The sequence below is a fragment of the Nelumbo nucifera genome, chromosome 3, assembly GCF_055504915.1.
Source record: "Nelumbo nucifera cultivar China Antique chromosome 3, China Antique-T2T, whole genome shotgun sequence".
In the NCBI taxonomy this organism is placed as follows: domain Eukaryota; kingdom Viridiplantae; phylum Streptophyta; class Magnoliopsida; order Proteales; family Nelumbonaceae; genus Nelumbo; species Nelumbo nucifera.
Genome location: NC_142651.1, coordinates 29,447,340 through 29,465,627, shown reverse-complemented (window position 1 = coordinate 29,465,627; position 18,288 = coordinate 29,447,340). Strand labels below are relative to the sequence as shown.

The 18,288-nt window shown below is 40.0% G+C and overlaps 1 protein-coding gene across 5 annotated transcripts; it reads left to right on the top strand.

The window, feature by feature from the left end:
* Positions 1–496: 496 nt before the first annotated feature.
* On the top strand, positions 497–18,288 carry LOC104609766 (uncharacterized). Of its 5 annotated transcripts, none has more exons than XM_088902094.1 (5): positions 497–632; positions 746–843; positions 4,784–5,139; positions 16,222–16,295; positions 18,004–18,288. In XM_088902094.1, exons 3-5 carry the CDS (start codon positions 4,900–4,902, stop codon positions 18,089–18,091), a joined length of 402 nt encoding a protein of 133 aa, XP_088758220.1. In that variant the 5' UTR covers positions 497–632; positions 746–843; positions 4,784–4,899; the 3' UTR covers positions 18,092–18,288. The 5 variants fall into 5 exon arrangements, with proteins under 5 accessions (XP_088758220.1, XP_010274537.1, XP_088758219.1 ...); XM_010276235.2 differs by having other exon boundaries at positions 499–632; positions 4,853–5,139; XM_088902093.1 differs by having other exon boundaries at positions 556–843.

Genomic DNA, 18,288 nt, shown 5'->3' with positions numbered 1-18,288 from the left:
CTGCCCGATCTGGGCCCGGTTGACTCAATCTAACCTTACCAATCATCTCATACTACCCAAAAACCCTACCTTATGAAATTTCATCCAAAACAAACCTTTTTTACCCCTCGATCACACAGATTTCGTTTCAAGCCATAAATTAACCAAATCAAACCTATTCTAGATCTTCCAGGGACCATTTGGCCTATTCTGACCCCACCAATCAACTCAAAATGTCCAAAAACCTACCCTTAAAAATTTCAGCCACAAATAATGTCATTTACCCTTCTATCTAAAAAGATTCCATTTCGGTCAATCTTACGGGCCCATACATGTATAACCCCACTGACGACGAGTTAATACCTGATACTAAATCGTCTCAAAAAGTTCTGGTACTAAAATTGGCACTCAGGGTACCTATTGGGAATTTTCCCAAAAAAAATTGGGTGCAATTCAAAAACCAAGATTAGCTTATGCTTTTTCGGGAAGCTGAAACTAAACTTTTTTCTCCCCAAAGTACCCATGTCAAAAAAGATAAAATGACAAAGCTGCCCTTTCGTCCCTTGAACGCCCTAAAACTAAAAGACTGTTTCAGTGTTTCGCTCCCAACACCAAGCTTCTTCACTTCCAGCGGTAGCACACCCACATCGGCGGTAACCGGGGCAGACGTCATCCTCTTCATTGGCTTCTAAAACACATACTCAAGCTTCTGATCTATTCCCTTCCTCCTTCTATCTTTTTTATGTTTCTTGTTTCTTGTTTTCAGAAGCAATTCATCCCTTCCGTTGGGAAACAAGCCATCAATTGATCATTTGACAACCGGTAGTAGGTATAGGAGGACCTTTTTCTCACTGGAATTACCAGGTACGTAATACAAAACTCCCCCTGATCTTTGTCATGCCTTTGTCAAACTCTGTAATGGCGCATGATTCTTAGAATTGCCCTTTTTTTTGTGATTTTTTACCTGGTAGTTCTGTTCTGAACAAAATGGTAGAAATTTTGGTGTTACTATTCCTACTTCCACTCTCTACCGAAAGATGTTTTCACTTTTCTCCCCTACTTATCATTTCCATCACCACATCATGTCTCCCTACCGAAATAATCCAAAGCATTGCCATTATATTAGTCTATACAGATGTGGTGGTGTTTCAGTACTTAGTATTGTGTTCAGTGTGATTTCAAATGAAACTGCAAGTTTAAATTAAAATGTTCAAACAAAAGTTTAGAAACCAAACTGAACAGCGAACCCAATAGAAGCTGATGCAGTTTAAATGTTGGTCCAACCCAAGGTCAAGCTGGTAATGTAGCCAAAAATGTAGGTGAAGATAGAAACGAGTATGTATATATTTAGAACTGAACTTTTGAACCCAGACAATCTATATGGTTCCTGGCTAGACTATCCAGTTTGTCAATTCATTACATTTTGAGAGTGGTAATCTATCATGTAAAGAGGGGACATTTCCTAGTTCAACATGGTCTAACAATCCTGTCTGGCCTGGTCCTTAAGACATCAATACTCATTGAAAATAACCAAATAGGTTGTGTTTCTTTAAAATGGATCTGTACAAGCTTGATCACAAGCTTACGAACTAGATAGTGGATATGCAAAAATGTGCATTTTGGCACTGCTAGTGTGGTTGGCATCCTAATAAGATAACATATGCTGGAACAGTAGCAGATCACAGTGAGCTCTCTATATACAAGAGAACAAACATTATGCTCATAGTTCTTACTTGTCTGTATCTATTTTAAGGGAAAGGCCAAAACCTTTTATCTTAATGTGCCTTATTCAGTGACCAATAAAGGAGGAACACAAAGGAATGACTGAAAGTCAATAAAGCATAACAAGGTCTTAAAATAATGAACCTATAGTCTACACAAAGCTTTAGAAAATAATTTTGGCAGAGCATGTTGCTTCTAGATTTCCATGTATCAGAAAAATGCATATTCATTGGGGAAGGACCATAGCACATCAAGATGAAGCATGATGCTAATGTGCTAATGTATCTTCTTTCCTACCTTGTACCAAGAGATTACTTTGAGTTTTACAAGTGAAACAATAGGAAGCAGCAACCACCCAATGATTATTTTCTATAGACCTCATATGCTTTGTTCAATCAGTGATACAGTGGGAACTAGGAAGCAGCTTGACCTATATGATTATGTTTGTGTGGCAATGGGAATATTTCCCATAAAATAATATTTTAATGGCGGTTCCCTTTGAAACCTGGTGCTCTCTGGACTTCTGTTATCAACAGCAAATATGGAAAGGACACCAACGGTTGGGATAGCAAGACTTACTTGAACCAAGTGCGAGCTAGCAGCCCCTGAAAGGCATCTCCTCTGTTTATGATGTCTTTATTTCATCTGTTAGATATAAAGTAGGTAATGGGGAAAAAATCAAATTCTGGACTGACCTGTGGTGGGGAGATAACATTTTAGCCAACTCTTATCCTCACTTATTTAACCTTTCCCAAGCCCAAAATGCCACCATTGCAACCTGTATCCAAGTATCCCCAACTACCCTTGACTGGGACCCAAGTCTTAGAAGGCCTTTAAGGGATATAACGATAGCTGAATTGGCAGATCTGCTGTATTCCTTAGGGGAGGTCTATCTGTCCACCTCAAACTTAGACCAAAGAATCTGGACGACTCGCCCAGATGGTGATTTCTCAACCAAATCTTTTTTTCAGAACCCTAACTTAGGAAGCTAGTAACTCTAAGTTTCTTGCCAAAAGGATTTGGATCTCCCATATCCCTTCTAGAGTTTCCTTCTTTGTATGGGAGGCTTGTTCTAAAAAAATAAACACTTGTTACTTGTTACAGTGGAAAAACAAAGGGAGACTGTGTATTGCCCCCCGTACTTGTATATTGTGCCTAAACAATGGTGAGACTGCTGAGCACGTGCTTCTTCCTAAATCTAGTAGGGTACAACTGGGTCTTTCCTGAACACATTGAAGACCTCCTTTGGCAATGGCAAGGAATAGGCCTTGAAAAAAGGGGAAAAATGTATTGGTGCACCATGGTTCAAGCAGTTATGTGGGGGTGTGGGAGGAGAGAAGCAACCGAATCTTCAGTAATAAAGCTAGATCTATGGGCGAATTGTTATCCTACATATTCCACTTGTGCAGCATTTGGTTGCTGAACTCAGAGGAGTTCAAAGGTGTTCCCTTGAATGATCTTCAGAGAAGTACGGTGGAGATCTTGTATTCTTCCCCAGCTTCTCTAAAAGCAACAAGCATCCTTCAGTCAAGATTAGAAGAGGAGGTGACCCTGAACTTTGATGAAGTGCCCTTGGGAGCCCTGGTTTAGCAAGGATCGGGGGTGTGTTTAAGGGTGGGCATGGAAATTTATTGTCGGCTTACAGTGGTCCAATTGGGATGGCAGACTCTACAAAGGCTGAAGTTTTAGCAGTGCTAACTGGACTCTGGATTGCAAGAGACCTTGGCTTGTCTTCCCTTGTCATCAAAGGAGATTCGAGCAATACCATTGGATGGCTTGGGGAGAAGAATGGAGGGCCATGGAGGCTAGTTCATTATCTGAACGAGGCTTGGGATCTTCTGGACTCTTTGAATGCTAATCTGTTCTGGATTCCCAGAGAGTTAAATTGATCTTCTGGACTTTTTGAATGCTAATCTGTTCTGGATTCCCAGAGAGTTAAATTATGTAGCAGATTGGTTGGCTAAATTGGGAGCTCACAGGGAACTTTTACATAGCGAGAGAATTATGCCTTTGTAATCTGTGTGTGAACTCCTTGTTGTACATATTTTTTCTTGTTTAATGAAATCTGTTATCTTTCATCTCAAAAAATATTTTAAATGATTTCCAGCTCATTCATTATAAAATAATCTTTTTTATTTAATTTATTAATGATATGCCCTAATCTGATCTGAATTTGATGGATAAGTTATGATTAAAATTGAAATATTAGCATGTCAAATTTGGTTCTAGGTACAACCATTTCAAGTCTAATTGGGTTGGAGTCCTATTTCCCTTCATGTATCATTTGGAATCAACTATTAAAAAACGTTTCATTTTTTTAATCATAAAATGAACTTTAGACTTATTCAACCCACAACAGTCTTTTTTTTCCCCCTCTTTGGACTTGTTCATCTATTTCATGAATTTTGGATTTTTTAGATACAAATAACATTAAGACCATTACACCTTGATTATCTTTCTTATATTTTATTTTTTAATTTATTATGTCCTAAAACCAGGAGAATGTGAGAATATAATAGAGTATATCTAGTAATACAAGGCTTTTTTTGCTCTTATTAGTTTTATCCATTAGATATAGAGGGTGATTGCCAATATTTATGATTTTGATGATATGACAGATTCTTTTGTTTTGAAAAACAATCTCATACATATTAGCTAACATCCCCATGGTTTTTGAATTTTGTGATTGATATTCTCTTTATACATCTTAAGAAAAAAAATCTCTTTATGGATTTCTATAACATTTGGTATATTCCTAACTCTTAATAAGTTTCAAGTTTGGTTGGATTGGCCTTCTATTGGTAAGGGACAATTAGAGATAGATTGCTTAAATTGAATTCTACTATAAACCTTGTTTTCTAAATTTTTTTTCCTATCATACTTTCTATTGTCATATTTCTGGATTTTTGTTGGCTTTAATGCTGGTACTCACTATCCTCATTGATACCTCTAGCCTTTCCATCTCTATTTGAAAATTTCCTCTGAAATAATAGTTCTGCCGGTTTTTTGTGGCACTGCTACCTTTCCTTTATTTTACTATACCTTGTGTATTGCATCATTTCCTGCTGGTGTTTAATTGTAGGTATGGAATATGTCTTGTGCTCCTCTAAACTCACTCATTCTCATCCTATACGTTTAATATTTTTAACAGTGAGTGCTCAAGGAGATAGAATCTTGAGCTTTGACTGAGCCGCAACAATGGCATTTATGACCAATATGTTCAGAAACACGACGGGAAGTTTGGGGCTTAGGCTAGGCTATAAAAGGTGGATTCATTCTGTTCGATCTGCTCCTTTGGAGAGGCTCATTGGCAGTTCAACTGGAGCACACTGTGTTTTACCTGAATTCAACAAAGATTTGGAAAGCAAGCTTGTTATAATACTTCCCAAATTCTCTTTTGGTGCCTCCATGGATCTCATGGCTGTCCCAAAGAAAAAGGTCATCACTTTTTGCACTTTTCTCTCTTTAATCCCCCTTCCCTTTCCCTTGTCCTTATTCTTCTTTGTTCATGTTGGTTTTCTTTTTTTTTTTGTTTTTTAATTTTCATTTGGAAGTTGGATGTTTATATTTTCAGTTTGAAACTTGTAGTGTTTGCCAATTATTAGTGTTTTATTCATATGGATTCCCTCTATATAAGACAATTGGTGCTTATTTTTTAGTTTAGCATCATTGCAGACTGCACTTTCTCATTTCCTTTTAATAATTTTTAGTTATTCCTCCCTCAAATTACATTGTATTTCCTCTTAAAACCCAAAGAGAAACTCCCTGCTTTTGAGATTACATGGTAGCCATTCTTGAACAACTATGATATAGCATTATTAATTTGGTGTCATTAGATAGGTTGTTTAATTTGCGTCCAACAAGATCAAGGTTGCGCTATTTGAGCATCAACTAGGCAAGTTATGGTTGATATTTAGGCCATTAACCAGTCTGACAGGATTCCATCTTTAGGTTATTTAAAATTTTAAATTAGAATTTTATTTTTTTAGAACTTATTTTGGGACATATTGGGTTCAGAAGTTGTTATCTCTTCTTCCGGGATTCTTGTCAAACCTGTAATGGGTAAAAGTAAATTATTGTTATAAGTTTATTTTAATGAGTTTTACTTAGTAAAAAGTTATTCCATCCATAAGTATGAGTTAGAGAGTGATTAAAATCTTTAGATTAGGGAAATGAGTCTATATAATGCCCATAACTTTGCAGTAAAAGAGAAAGATGAGTTTGACAATAGAATTTTGGCCCTGTTTTTTTTTTTTTTCTTTTTTGTTTTGATGATCAAGTATTCTGTTTTCCTTCTTCGATATAATTCTACTGAAGGTCTCATATGGAGTTTCATGTGACTGCATACTTGATTCAGGAAGGCAGATGCCATAACTCTAATTATCTTCATCAATGCATCCTCTTCATGTCTCTATTTACTCTTACAGTCTTACTCCATCTAAGCCTTACCCTAACTATATGAGCTTTGCCATGTGAATGCTGTTTCACTATTCTGTTTTGTTTAATGATATATCCATTGTTAAATTGAACTCATGTTTCTTTACCCATCCTCATCTAAAAGGACGTGGGAACCCTTGCCTATTTCTCATCAAAACCAGTTATTGCTGTGACACATCACTTCTGGGAAACACCCTAGGATACCCTTGCCCATTTGGCACCAAACTTGGGTTAAGATGTAGCACATCACTTCTAGAACTTATAAGTTCTTGGTATCACCAAACTTCAAAAGATGTATGAACAAGTAGATAGAGATAATAAAATAACAACATACAAGCATCTTGATTGCCATAGGGAACTTGTTTAGCTATGTGCTTGTATAGCTTTACACGATAGACTCCTTTTCTGTAATGTTGGTGCTGATGTTGTATACACCTTTGGGATTATACAGATTAAGATCCACATGTTTATAGCACATATCTAAAAGCACTTTGAAAGGGAGAAAAATACTTGTAGACTTTTTTCTACCAAATACAAAAAATGCCTAAATAGGAGTGTTCCTGGAACCAACAAAGGTAGGCAGCAGAATTTGGACCCTCTCTCCTTCTGGTACCTTCTCTTGTGCTTCCTTTTTAAGCCTTAACACAACCAATTGTTCCCTTTGGTCTGTCCTTTCCTGTTAAGGAGGTGTGGTCTCAACCTATTCCTCCGAAGGTGGGAAGTTTCTATTGGGAAGCCTTCCTGGAAAGAGTTCACACAGGAGATCTTCTTCAAAGAAAAAGGCTCAATAGATGTCTGTCTCCTCATTGGTGTGTCCTTTGTAAAGCTGCTAGTGAGTCTGGGTTTCACTTACTAATATCTTGTCAATTTGCAAGCTCTATTTGGGAATGGTTTACTTCTTTATTTGGGTGTAGGTGGAACTCTCCAACGGATGTGCAAAGCTTGTTTATTTCCTCTCCTTCTAGCTGGCCAACTAAAAGAGCAAAGATGGTGGAGATGTGTTAGGGCCACAACGTGTTGGTCTATTTGGGAACAAAGAAACTTGAGAATCTTCTCAAAAAATGAAAGAAGTATGGAAGCAATGATAGAAGTGATTCATGCAAGGGTAGTTCATTGGATGAAAACATTGGACTTATTTATGGACTTCTCAGTTGACAATTTGTCTAGGAATTGGAAGGAAATTGCAGATTCAGCCCCAGCCAAGAGGGTCTCAAATTCTGTTTGGACCCCTCCACCTATTGGCCTTACCAAGCTGAACTTTGATGGCAGAAGCATGGGCAATCCTGGGCCCTCCGGAATAGGGGGAGTCTTGAGGGACGAAAGAGGGACTGTGATGGCTATGTTTCCTGGCCCAATTGGAAAATAGGGGACTCATTGGCTGAGATTTTATCAGCTCTGGAAGGGATTCAAAGGGCTAAGGACTTGAACATAAACAAGCTGATCTTAGAAGGAGACTCTGAAACTGTAGTGAATTGGTGAAAGTTAGAGGGTCAATCCCACGTGACTATTGGAAGAATGCAATCTACAGGATCTTCGAGCAGTGGAGGTGAAAGTTAAAGGGGTGGCACCAGAATCAATTCCAAAGACGTTTGAAATCCTTGTTGACAATGTCTGGTACAGAGTATGGATGGTCTCGGAGCTGGAGGTGGAGCTTTGGGGAAGAAGAACCAAGGTAGAAGATGAAGGGGATGTGGCGGGGTCGATCCCACGTGGCAGACAGGTGTTGGCGGACCTGAAGGTGGAACGACAAAGGCCTAAGGAGGTAACTGAAAAGCGGCAACTGGAAAACCAAGAGACAAGAAAGCCATTTAAGGAAAAAAAATTAAAATTTTTTGAAGTGTCTTGAAGTGGGGGGGGGGGGCTCGAGCATCCTTTGCTGACGTGGTCAAGAAGAGGGTTGGACCACGTAATGGCTTGTCGCAGGCTGGAGGGTCTGAAACGGTTGGAGGTGGGGCCAGGCTGGCTTTAGGTTCGGTCCTGGGGCCACGTGACTGTTTAAGTGAGCACGTGGCCCAGGACAAACTGAAGGGGATTATAGATGAAAAAAGCGTTTATTTTCTTCCTTCTTGAAGAAGACCTACGCAGGAGACCCTATTCTGGCTTGGCGGAAAATGAAACCTCTACAATGGATCCCTAGATCAGTGTCTGAGCATTCAAAAGGAAGCAGCTCGGTGAAAGACAGACAGAATCCCAGATATGTAAGAGAGGGTGGTGCGGAAAAGGAAGGAGTTGACGAGGGATGGGTAAACTACCAACTGGAAGATCCAGATCTGGAAGAGGACTCGAACGACCAGTCCAGTATAGGCAGTATGGAGGTAGACCAACTTTCAAAGGCGGATTTGGCTGCAACCCTGCACCTTGGTACGTTGTTTTCAGAAGATACAGGGGAAGGATATAGGCTGGATCGGCTTATACACCAAGAGAACAAGGGTGGGGAAGGCAATGACAATCTGGCTTTAGAAGTTCCTGTACCAAAGCTTGACAATGGGCGAGAGTTTAGTAAGGAACTATCCATGACTTCTCTGAAGCAAAGAAGGAACATAGCAAGGAGGGACGAACAGTTGGGTGCAGAGAGGGACTACTGTATAACAAAAGAGACAGGAAGTTCAACTCCACAAATCCGAGCCAAGGAGCTAGCCGACAACCACACCTTCCAGGATCCGATAGCTTCTAACTCTAGTGCCTCTAGTCCGCTCCAGATAAACCAAGGTAACAGTGTCCTTTCAGTTATTGGTACTAATGGTTGCTGTGTGTCTTGTGTGCCAGATTCCGTTCCCATTTCAGAGGCTGCAGTCTGTGTAGGAGGGCCGGTTATTAGTTGTAGAGGTAGAGAGGAGTTAGAGAGGGAGGTCGAAAGAGAGAAGGAAGTAAACAATAGCCTTAGGTCCTTAGGAGACAGTGAGAATATATTACCTGAGGTGGAGGAGAATGAATGGTTGAAAGAAGGGGCTACTGAGGCTAGGTTAGGGTACAACAAGGAGGAAGAAGGCACAGGTGGGACACGGACCAGGAAGATAAAATGAAAGAATCAGAGAAAAAAGAGTTGGCAAGTGAGGATTCTGTGGCATTATTTGTACAAAAACTGGGGTGTAAACTAAAGGATCCAAATAAGCTGAAAGCATTCCTGGAGAAAAAGAGAGAAGTCAAGGTCAAGAGGAGGAGAATGAGTGAGGCTGGAAGCAAGGTGAAGGAAGGGGCAAGTGACAAAGGCATTAGAACTAGAGGGGCTAGGAGGGGAGGAAGTAGGTGAGGAAAAAGGAGTGAGGGGTGGACATAAAAAGAATAATGAAAATTTAAGTCGGAATGTGAGAGGACTGGGTAGTGCAAGGAAGAGAGCAGTAATAAAAGGAGTCATCAGGAAAATGGACCCCAATGTGGTACTATTACAGGAAATGAAAAGAGCAGAATTTGATACCAAATGGGCAAGGAGTGTGTGGAGGAGCAGGGTGATTAGTTGGGCCGTTCTACCGTCCTGGGGATCAATAGGGGGTGGTGACATTGTGGAAAAATGAGGTAGTGGAAGGCTTAGAGGAATTGGTAGGACAATTCAAAGTCTCATTGAAATTTAGGCAAGTGGAAGATGGTTTCGAATGGGTATTAACCAATGTGTATGGGCCAAATGACTACAGAGAAAGAAGATTATTATGGGAGGAGCTGGCTGACATAAGGGGTTTGTGGGAAGGTCCATGGTGCCTAGGAGGTAACTTTAATGTAATAAGATTCCTGGCAGAAACAAATAGTTCTAGGTAGAGGAGCACCACAAGTATGAGGAGGTTTAACCAATTCATTGAGGCCTATGAATTAAAATAAATTCCACTGTCACAGAGGTGCTATACTTGGTCCAATCTCCAAACCAATCCAATTTGCTCTAAGTTGGACTAGTTCCTATTTACAAATTACCTGGAAGAACATTGGGGGAATCTGAACTCTAGAGCACTCCCGAGGGTGACTTCTGACTATTGGCCTATTGTACTTTGTAAGGAGGAGGTGCGTAGTGCGGGCCCAGCTCCATTTAGATTTGAGAACATGTGGTTAGAGCACTTAGGGTTCATTAGGAAGGTTAAAGAGTGGTGGGTAGAGAGCAATCCAGTAGGGGTGTGGTATGGAATGAGGTTTCATAAGAAGCTCCCGTATCTGAAAGGGAGAATCAAGGAATGGAATCTACTGGAATTTGGGAGATTGGAGGAAAGGAAACAAAATGCGATCACACAGATTGAGGACCTGGACAATAAAGAAGGGAGGGAAGACCTAACTAAAGAGGACAAGGAACACAAGTGGAGTTTGAGGAAACTGTTAGAGGATTACATGTTTCAGGAGGAAATAAGCTGGAGGTAGAAGTCAAGATGCAAGTGGTTAACAGAGGGGGACAGGAACACTAAATTCTTTCATGCCTTGGCTTGTGGCAGAAGGAGGAAGAATTCTATTACTAGATTGGAAATTGAAGGGAACAACATCACAAGCCAGAGAGAAATAACAGGAGCATTTGTAGATCATTTTAGGAGCATATATAGAAGGTCACTGAATAATAGGGTATGGTTGGAGGGCTTGGATTGGCTAACACTGAAGAGAGAAGAGAGGGATTGGTTGAAGAAGAAATTTGAGTTGGAAGAAATAAAAGAGGCGGTATTTTCGATGGATAGATCAAAGGCACCGGGCCCAGATGGTTTTACGATGGCTTTCTATCAAGATTGTTGGGAGATTTTAAAGGAGGATATACTGTTGGTATTTGTGAATTCCATACTAGAGGAGTGACTAACCCAGAGCTAAACTCCACATTCATTGCTTTAGTTCCCAAGAAAAGTGAGGCAAGCCACCCAAAGGACTACAGGCTAATCAATCTAGTTAACAGCCTTTATAAGATCATCATGAAGGTGTTGTCAATTAGAATAAAAAAGGTGCTACCATCTATCATCTCGAACAATCAAGGAGCTTTTGTGAGGGGGAGACAAGTAACAAATCAGATACTGGTAGCAAATGAGAGTTTAGAGGATTACAAGAGATCCAGGAGAAGAGGAGTGGTCTGCAAACTAGATCTGGAAAAGGCTTATGATATGGTTGATTGGTCCTTTCTATTGGAGGTGATGATGAATTTTGGGTTTGGAGATATCTAGTGCAATTGGATGATGGGATGCATTAAGGATAGTCATTATTCTATCTTGGTGGACGGGACAATGGTGGACTATTTCCCAGCTTTGAGGGGGATCAGACAAGGTGACCCTCTATCCCCCTTTTTGTTCACATTGGTAGCTGAAGTGCTGGGGGGTTTGATATCTAAAGCAGACTTCAGGGAGCTTATAAGAGGGTGGGGAGTTGGAAGGGATAATGTACCACTTACACATCTACAATTTGCAGATGATACGATTCTGTTTTGCGAAGGTGGGGATGTCAATTGGATTAAAAATTTGAAACTCTCTATACAGTTGTTTGAACAGATGTCAAATCTTAGGGTGAATTTTGAAAAAAGTTGTATGGTTGGAGTCAATATGGGGGAGTTTGCAGATATTTTGGGATGTGTAGTGTCTATTTGGCAGTTAAACTACCTGAGCTTACCTTTGGGAGATAATCCTCAGAGAGATGATTTCTGGGCCCCTGTTGTGGAGAGATTTGAAAAGAGGCTGGCCAACTGGAAAAGAAATTATTTGTCCCTTGGAGGGAGAATCACCCTAATTAGGTCTACGTTGGCTAACCTTCTTGTATATTTTCTATCAGTTTTTAGGATACCGGTGAAGGTGGCCAATTGGTTGGAAAAGCTAATGAGGGATTTTCTGTGGGAGCCGGGGGAGGAGAAGAGGGACCATAGGGTCAAATGGGAGGTGGTTTGTAGAGCTAAAGAGGAGGGAGGGTTGGGTATTGGTAATATTAGGACTAGGAACCTAGCACTACTAGGAAAATGGTTATGGAGATTCTCACTGGAGAAAGATAGGTTGTGGGAAGTATACATGGACTGGCAGATAATGGTTGGGATTCAAGAATTCTAGCAAGGTCTACAAGAGCTTCCCCTTGGAGAGCCATTCAAGCCATCTTGCCTTTAATCTTTCCATGGATCAGGTATGACTTGCATTTTGGTAAACTTATCAAATTCTAGGAACAAGTTTGGGTTGGGGACTCCCCTCTGAAAGATCAATTTCCATGCCTTTTTGCTTTGTCCTCCTTCAAGAATGAACCAATTTCTTCCTTTATTGTTCCTTCTAATTCACCCTCTGGGTTTGATTGGAATCTAAGCTTAAGAAGGGGTGTTAGGGACATAGAGTTTGCCTGTACCATAGCCTTACTTTCTATCCTTGAAGGGGTCTTTATTGAGCCTTCTAAAGCAAATAGCAGAATCTGGACACTCACTTCCTCAGGCTCCTATACTTGTGCCTCCTTTTTCAAAGCACTGTTACCCCCTCATCCCGCTGGCTTTTCTTTCCCTGTTAAAGAAGTGTGGTGTCGACCTATACCTCCTAAGGTTGGGAGTTTTTGTTGGGAAACCTTCCTGGGAAGAGTTAATACATGGGGATCTACTCCAAAGTAAAAGACCCAACAACTGCTTGTCTCCTCATTGGTGTGTTCTCTGTAAGTCTGACGGTGAATCCGGATATCACTTGCTAATTTCTTGTTGGTTTGTTAAAGCTATTTGGGTATGGTTTACTTTTTTGTTTGGATGTAGGTGGACCCCCCCCCCTTGAATGTTCTAAGCTTGTTTTCTTCCATGCCTAATTGGCCAAGTAAAAGGGCTAAAATCATATGGAGGTGTGGTAGATCTGCAGTCTGTTGGACAGTGTGGGAGGAGAGGAACTCAAGGATCTTGTCAAGTAAAAAGAGAGGCGTGGAAGAAATTATAGTCAGCATTCACATTAGAATGACACAATGGTTGAGAACACTGGAGCAGTTCAAAGTGTTCTCAGTTGATGAGCTGTTAAGGAATTGGAAGGAGATTGCAGATTCAGGCTTATGTAGAAAGTTATCAAAAGCTTGCTGGAGTCCTCCACCTATTGGATTCACCAAACTGAATTTTGATGGTAGCAGCATAGGCAATCCAAGGCCTTTTGGAATTGGAGGTGTGATAAGGGATGGAACAGGAAACTTGTTAGCCATGTACTTTGGGCCGATTGGGGTGGGAGATTCATTGGGGGCTGAGATTCTTGGAGCTATTGAAGGGATTCAAAGGGTCAAGGAAATGAAGTTCAAAAAGGTGGTTATAGAAGGTGATTCTGCAATGGTGGTGAAATGGCTAACAGAGGACAGTGCTATGATGTGGAAATACAGCAATGAAAAGAGGAAATATAAATGGTTAACCAGGGATATGGAAATTCAATGTAATTGGATTAAGAGAAGTGCAAATACATTGGCTGACGGTCTAGCTAGGCAAGGGGTAAATAGAGACACATTATTCTGGGCTGTTTTGTAATCACTACAAGATTAGAAAGTTCTTGGGTAATTGGAGTTAAGACTTTTTTGCTCCATTTCGTTGCAATCTTGTTTTTATCATTTTCTCTGGGAGCCTGGAGAGGAGAAGAGAGATCATAGGGTGAGTTGGGAGGTGGTCTCTAGGTGTAAAACAATAGGAGGTCTAGGGATTGGTAATTTCAAGAAAAGGAACATGGCTCTTTTGGGGAAGTGGTTGTGGAGGTTCTCTTTGGAAAGGGATAAATTGTGGACTAAGATTGTGGCTAGCATTCATGGGCTGGAAGACAATGGCTGGGATCCTGGAATCTTGGCAAGGGCTTCAGCTGCTTCTCCTTGGAAATCCATCCACGATCTGCTTCCAGTTTTCTCCCCTTGGATCAGGTATGGTCTAAACTCTGGTAACCGAATAATTTTCTGGGAACATCTTTGGGTCGGGGATTCTCCTCTGAAAGACAAGTTTCCTTCCTTGTATGCTCTTTTAGACTTGAAAAAAACCCATTTCTTCTTTCTTAGTCCCTTCAGCTTCCACTTCGGGCTTTGGTTGGAACCTTGGCCTGCGTAGGGCAATTAGGGATACGGACTTGGATAGCCTGGTAGCTCTGCTAGCCTCCCTTAAGGGTGTCTTCCTAAACCCTGCTAAGGAAGACACCAGATTTTGGACCCTTTCTAGCTCTGGTACTTTTTCTTGTGCTTCTTTCTTGGAAACTTTAACTCAGCCTCCTACCCCCCTGGGGTTGTCCTTTCCAATTAAGGAAATTTGGAGCAGACCTATTCCTCCTCAGGTGGGGTTTTTTTGTTGGGAAATTTTCCTGGAAAGAATCAACACTTTAGACTTACTCCAAAGAAAGAGACCCAACTATTGTCTACTCCCTAATAGATGTGCTCTTTGTAAAGCTGATGGGGAATCTGGCTACCACCTCATGGTCTCTTGTAAGGTTGCTAAATCTGTTTGGGAGTGGGTTTTCTCCCGTTTTGGGTGTTCTTGGTATCCTCCGGAGACTGTCCAAGGTTTGTTTTCCCCATCTTTTTTCAGTTGTCCTAAGAAGCGAGGGAAGACAATGTGGAGGTGTATTAGGGCAGCGGTTTGCTGGTCTTTGTGGGAAGAAAGAAACTCACGCATATTTTCTGACAAGGAAAAAACTTTAGAAGATTTGTTAGATCGAATCCTTATAAGAGCGGTCCACTGGCTAAAATCTTTGGAATTGTTTTCAGATTGTCCTATGGATGACTTGCTAAGAAACTGGAAAGAGATTGCTCTCACTGCAAGATGCAAGAGGACTCTTTGTCCGTTCTGGTCCCCTCCCCCCTCGGGCTTTTTAAAGCTGAATTTTGATGGTAGCAGTGTAAGGAATCCAAGGCCCTCTGGGATTGGAGGAGTCTTCAGGAATGAGGAAGGGATTGTTACTGCTTTATTCTCTGGCCCTATTGGAGAAGGTGACTCTCTTAGGGCTGAGATCCTTGCAGCGCTTGAAGGAATTCGAAGAGCAAAAGATCTAAATATCAGTCGTTTGATTCTGGAAGGTGACTCGAAGGTGATGATTAATTGGTTGAAGACAGAGGACAGTGGTTTGTGGAACTTTAACAATGAGAAAAAACAGTTCTTATGGCTGGGTAGGGACATAGAGATTCAGTACAGCTGGGTGAAGAGGAGTGCCAACTCATTTGCGGATGGGTTGGCCAAGCAAGGAGTGAATAGGGAGGCTGTTTTCTGGGCTAGTTTTTAATTTTCTTTGCTTTCCCTGAGTTTTCTGTTTTTGGGGAGCTAAGTTATTTTATCTCCCTTTGTATTCCTTTCCCTCTATTCTCTTAATTTAATGAAATTGATGTTATTGATCAAAAAAAAAATCTTGTTTTTATCATTAATAAAATTTCATTGTTGCTGATAAAAAAAACTGTAGTGAATTGGTTAAAAAAAGAAAATTCAAGACTATGGAGCTACAGCAATGCAAAGAGGAAATACAACCGGCTGACAAAAGATATGGAAGTTCGATGCACTTGGATAAAAAGAAGTGCAAACTCCTTTGCAGATGGATTAGCTAGACAAGGGGTGAATAGGAGCTCTGTTTTTTGGGCTCGACTGTAATTTTTTCTGTATTTTGGCTTTAGTGGCATTTGTAGGGAGTTAAGTTACTTTAGCTCCAGTTGGTTTTTTTAAACTCTTAATCAATTAATGAAATCTCTGTTATTGATAAAAAAATGCCTAAATAGGTGAAATACTAGAGAGAGAAATGACTAAGACTTTGAGGGAGATCTAGGCTTGGTGTTTCTTTGTTCTAAATGAACAGTATGAATGCTGTTGTTTGTCATGATTTTTATATTTATTCAAGTAATTTACACTGTTATACAAGCTACCCTATATAATTTTCTTGCCTAAGGATTGATAAAAAAGGCTTTAGTTGACCAATTTCTGTACAAAAGAAAAAAAAAAAAAGTTGCAAAAGTTTGTATCTTCAGCTGGCGAGCAGGAAATTGGATTTAGTTATTATTAGTAGAATAGATACCTGTGGTGGAAATTCATTAACCTACAATTTACTAGGCAAGGATTAGTAAATTTTGTTCCCATTACTTTTATGTACAAGCCTGAACATTTCTTTTTCTTATATGGTGTTTGTTGTTGGGATCTAAAAATTTTGGATTTACAATAAAAAATTTTGAAGCCTGAAGGTGACAGCCAGGGATTTGTCAAACATGCAGGTGTCTCCTCATAAGAAAGGCATAAGAAATGGACCAAAGGCTTTGAAACCTGTTCCAGTAATAATTCGCTGCAAGTAAGGGCAATTTACTTTTTTGACTATCACAGTATTTTGTTGTAAAGCCTATAGAATGAAGTAAAATTATTATAACTTAAAATGTTATGATGAAATATGACATACTTATGTTTATCTGCAAGTTCCTTTACATAGCATTATGTTTTTCTCAGTAAATCAGTTTGAATTTTGATTGGTTTGTAAGTATGACAGAGTAAACTTTATGTGACATATGATTGACTTTGCAAATTGTGGATACAGGACTATGCATTATGTATATGTGATGTCTCTTCAATGTTTAATAGACCAATTTCTGTGACTTCTTGATGGATACTGCCATGAATGTGAAAAAATGTAATGTGGTAACCTCAATCTAATCAAATCCCCCTGCACTAACCCCTTCCTGGAAAAATAATCAAGTCATAACCATCACCATCATTATCATCCAAGCTTAATCCCAACTATATGGGGTCGGGTACATGAATCCTATTTTGCTAGTCCATTCTATTTAATGCCATACTATTTTTAAATTATTGGTGCTCAAATCATTTCTTAGTACTTCTACCCAGGTCCTCTTTGGTTTACCCCTTGCCCTTTTAGCCCCTTCAACTTGTAACAAATCACTTCTTCTTATAAGTGCTGTTGATGGTTTTCTATGCACATGACCAAATCACCGTAGTCTATTTTCTCTCATTTTATCACCTATTCAAGCTACTCCTAAGTTCCTAAAAATGGTTTCATCTGATCCTATCCTTTCTAGTTTTTCCACTCATTCATCCATCTCCTGCCACTCATTTTCTAGACATCTTCTTGACTTCCCAACACTGTACTTCATACGACATAGTTGGCCTTACAACTGTTTTATGGAATTTTCCTCTTATCTAAGTAGTATTCACCTATCAACATAAAACTCCAAACACACCCTTCCATTTTCCCCATCCTGCTTTAATTCTATGGGCAGCATCCTCTTCAATCCATCTCCTGTTATGAGTTATTGAACTTTGAACCAAGGCACCAAAAAAGGTCACATTGAGTTATCTCTTTATTGTCAATCCTAAGTGTACCTGGAAAATAATAAAAAACTACTCTCCTCAACTCAGGCTGCTGCCGCTGATTGGGTGTCAACCCTAGAGAACTCACTATTGCTTTTGCTGCTTTTTGAGGACCTGCCTAGTATTCAACCCATAATATTGTACCTAGGACCTGCATATGCAAGCATCTCTGTATGTTAACAGTGTTGTCAACCTGTTGATCAGGGCAGTCAAAATGGTGAACCAACAGCTAAGGGTCCCTGATTTTGATTCTTTTGCTGGGAAAACTGGCCAATTGAACTGTAAACCTGCCACCTGACAAGCTTTCCATATAGATGTTTGGGTTCATTTTTAAAACATTGTACGCCACAAAAATAGTACCTCCAAAAGGCATGACCAAACAATATATTATATGTTGTAGCATAATGCTTTAGAAACTTCAATTTATTTATTTGAAAAATGGAAGAAAGGTTAGGCTTTTGGAGCTCTATTAAGCCTACATGTTACACAGATAAGTCTGGTTCCTTAGGTTTCGAGACATTCACCGTCTCTTTAGAGCTCTGTTTGGCAGCTTACACATAATACATGCTTATTTTGTCTTGCGGAGCATGTACTTCAACCTGACCATCCGGATATGCTTTAGCTCTGAAATATTTCAACTGGAACTAGGTTTTCTTACTCTGCATTTTGTCTTACAGGAGCTGTGGTCGAGTTAAGTTGCCACACTTCTTTTGTTGCAGTGGAATTAGGGAGACGCCAGGTAACAAGAATGATTCCTCAAGTTAATAAGCTTCTGTGGCAGCCAAGCAAGTTAAGGCAGATAAAAAAGGAGTTATTATGCACTTGTACTTTGTTTTCTCTAGGTTCTGAGCATTTGGAGGATATCATTTGTGGTATTTGTCCATGTACGCGAGTTTTTTCTGTTGAGCATTAAACAGATTAAGATCTTCCAATAATATCGTAGCTTTTAGCGTCTGTTTGCA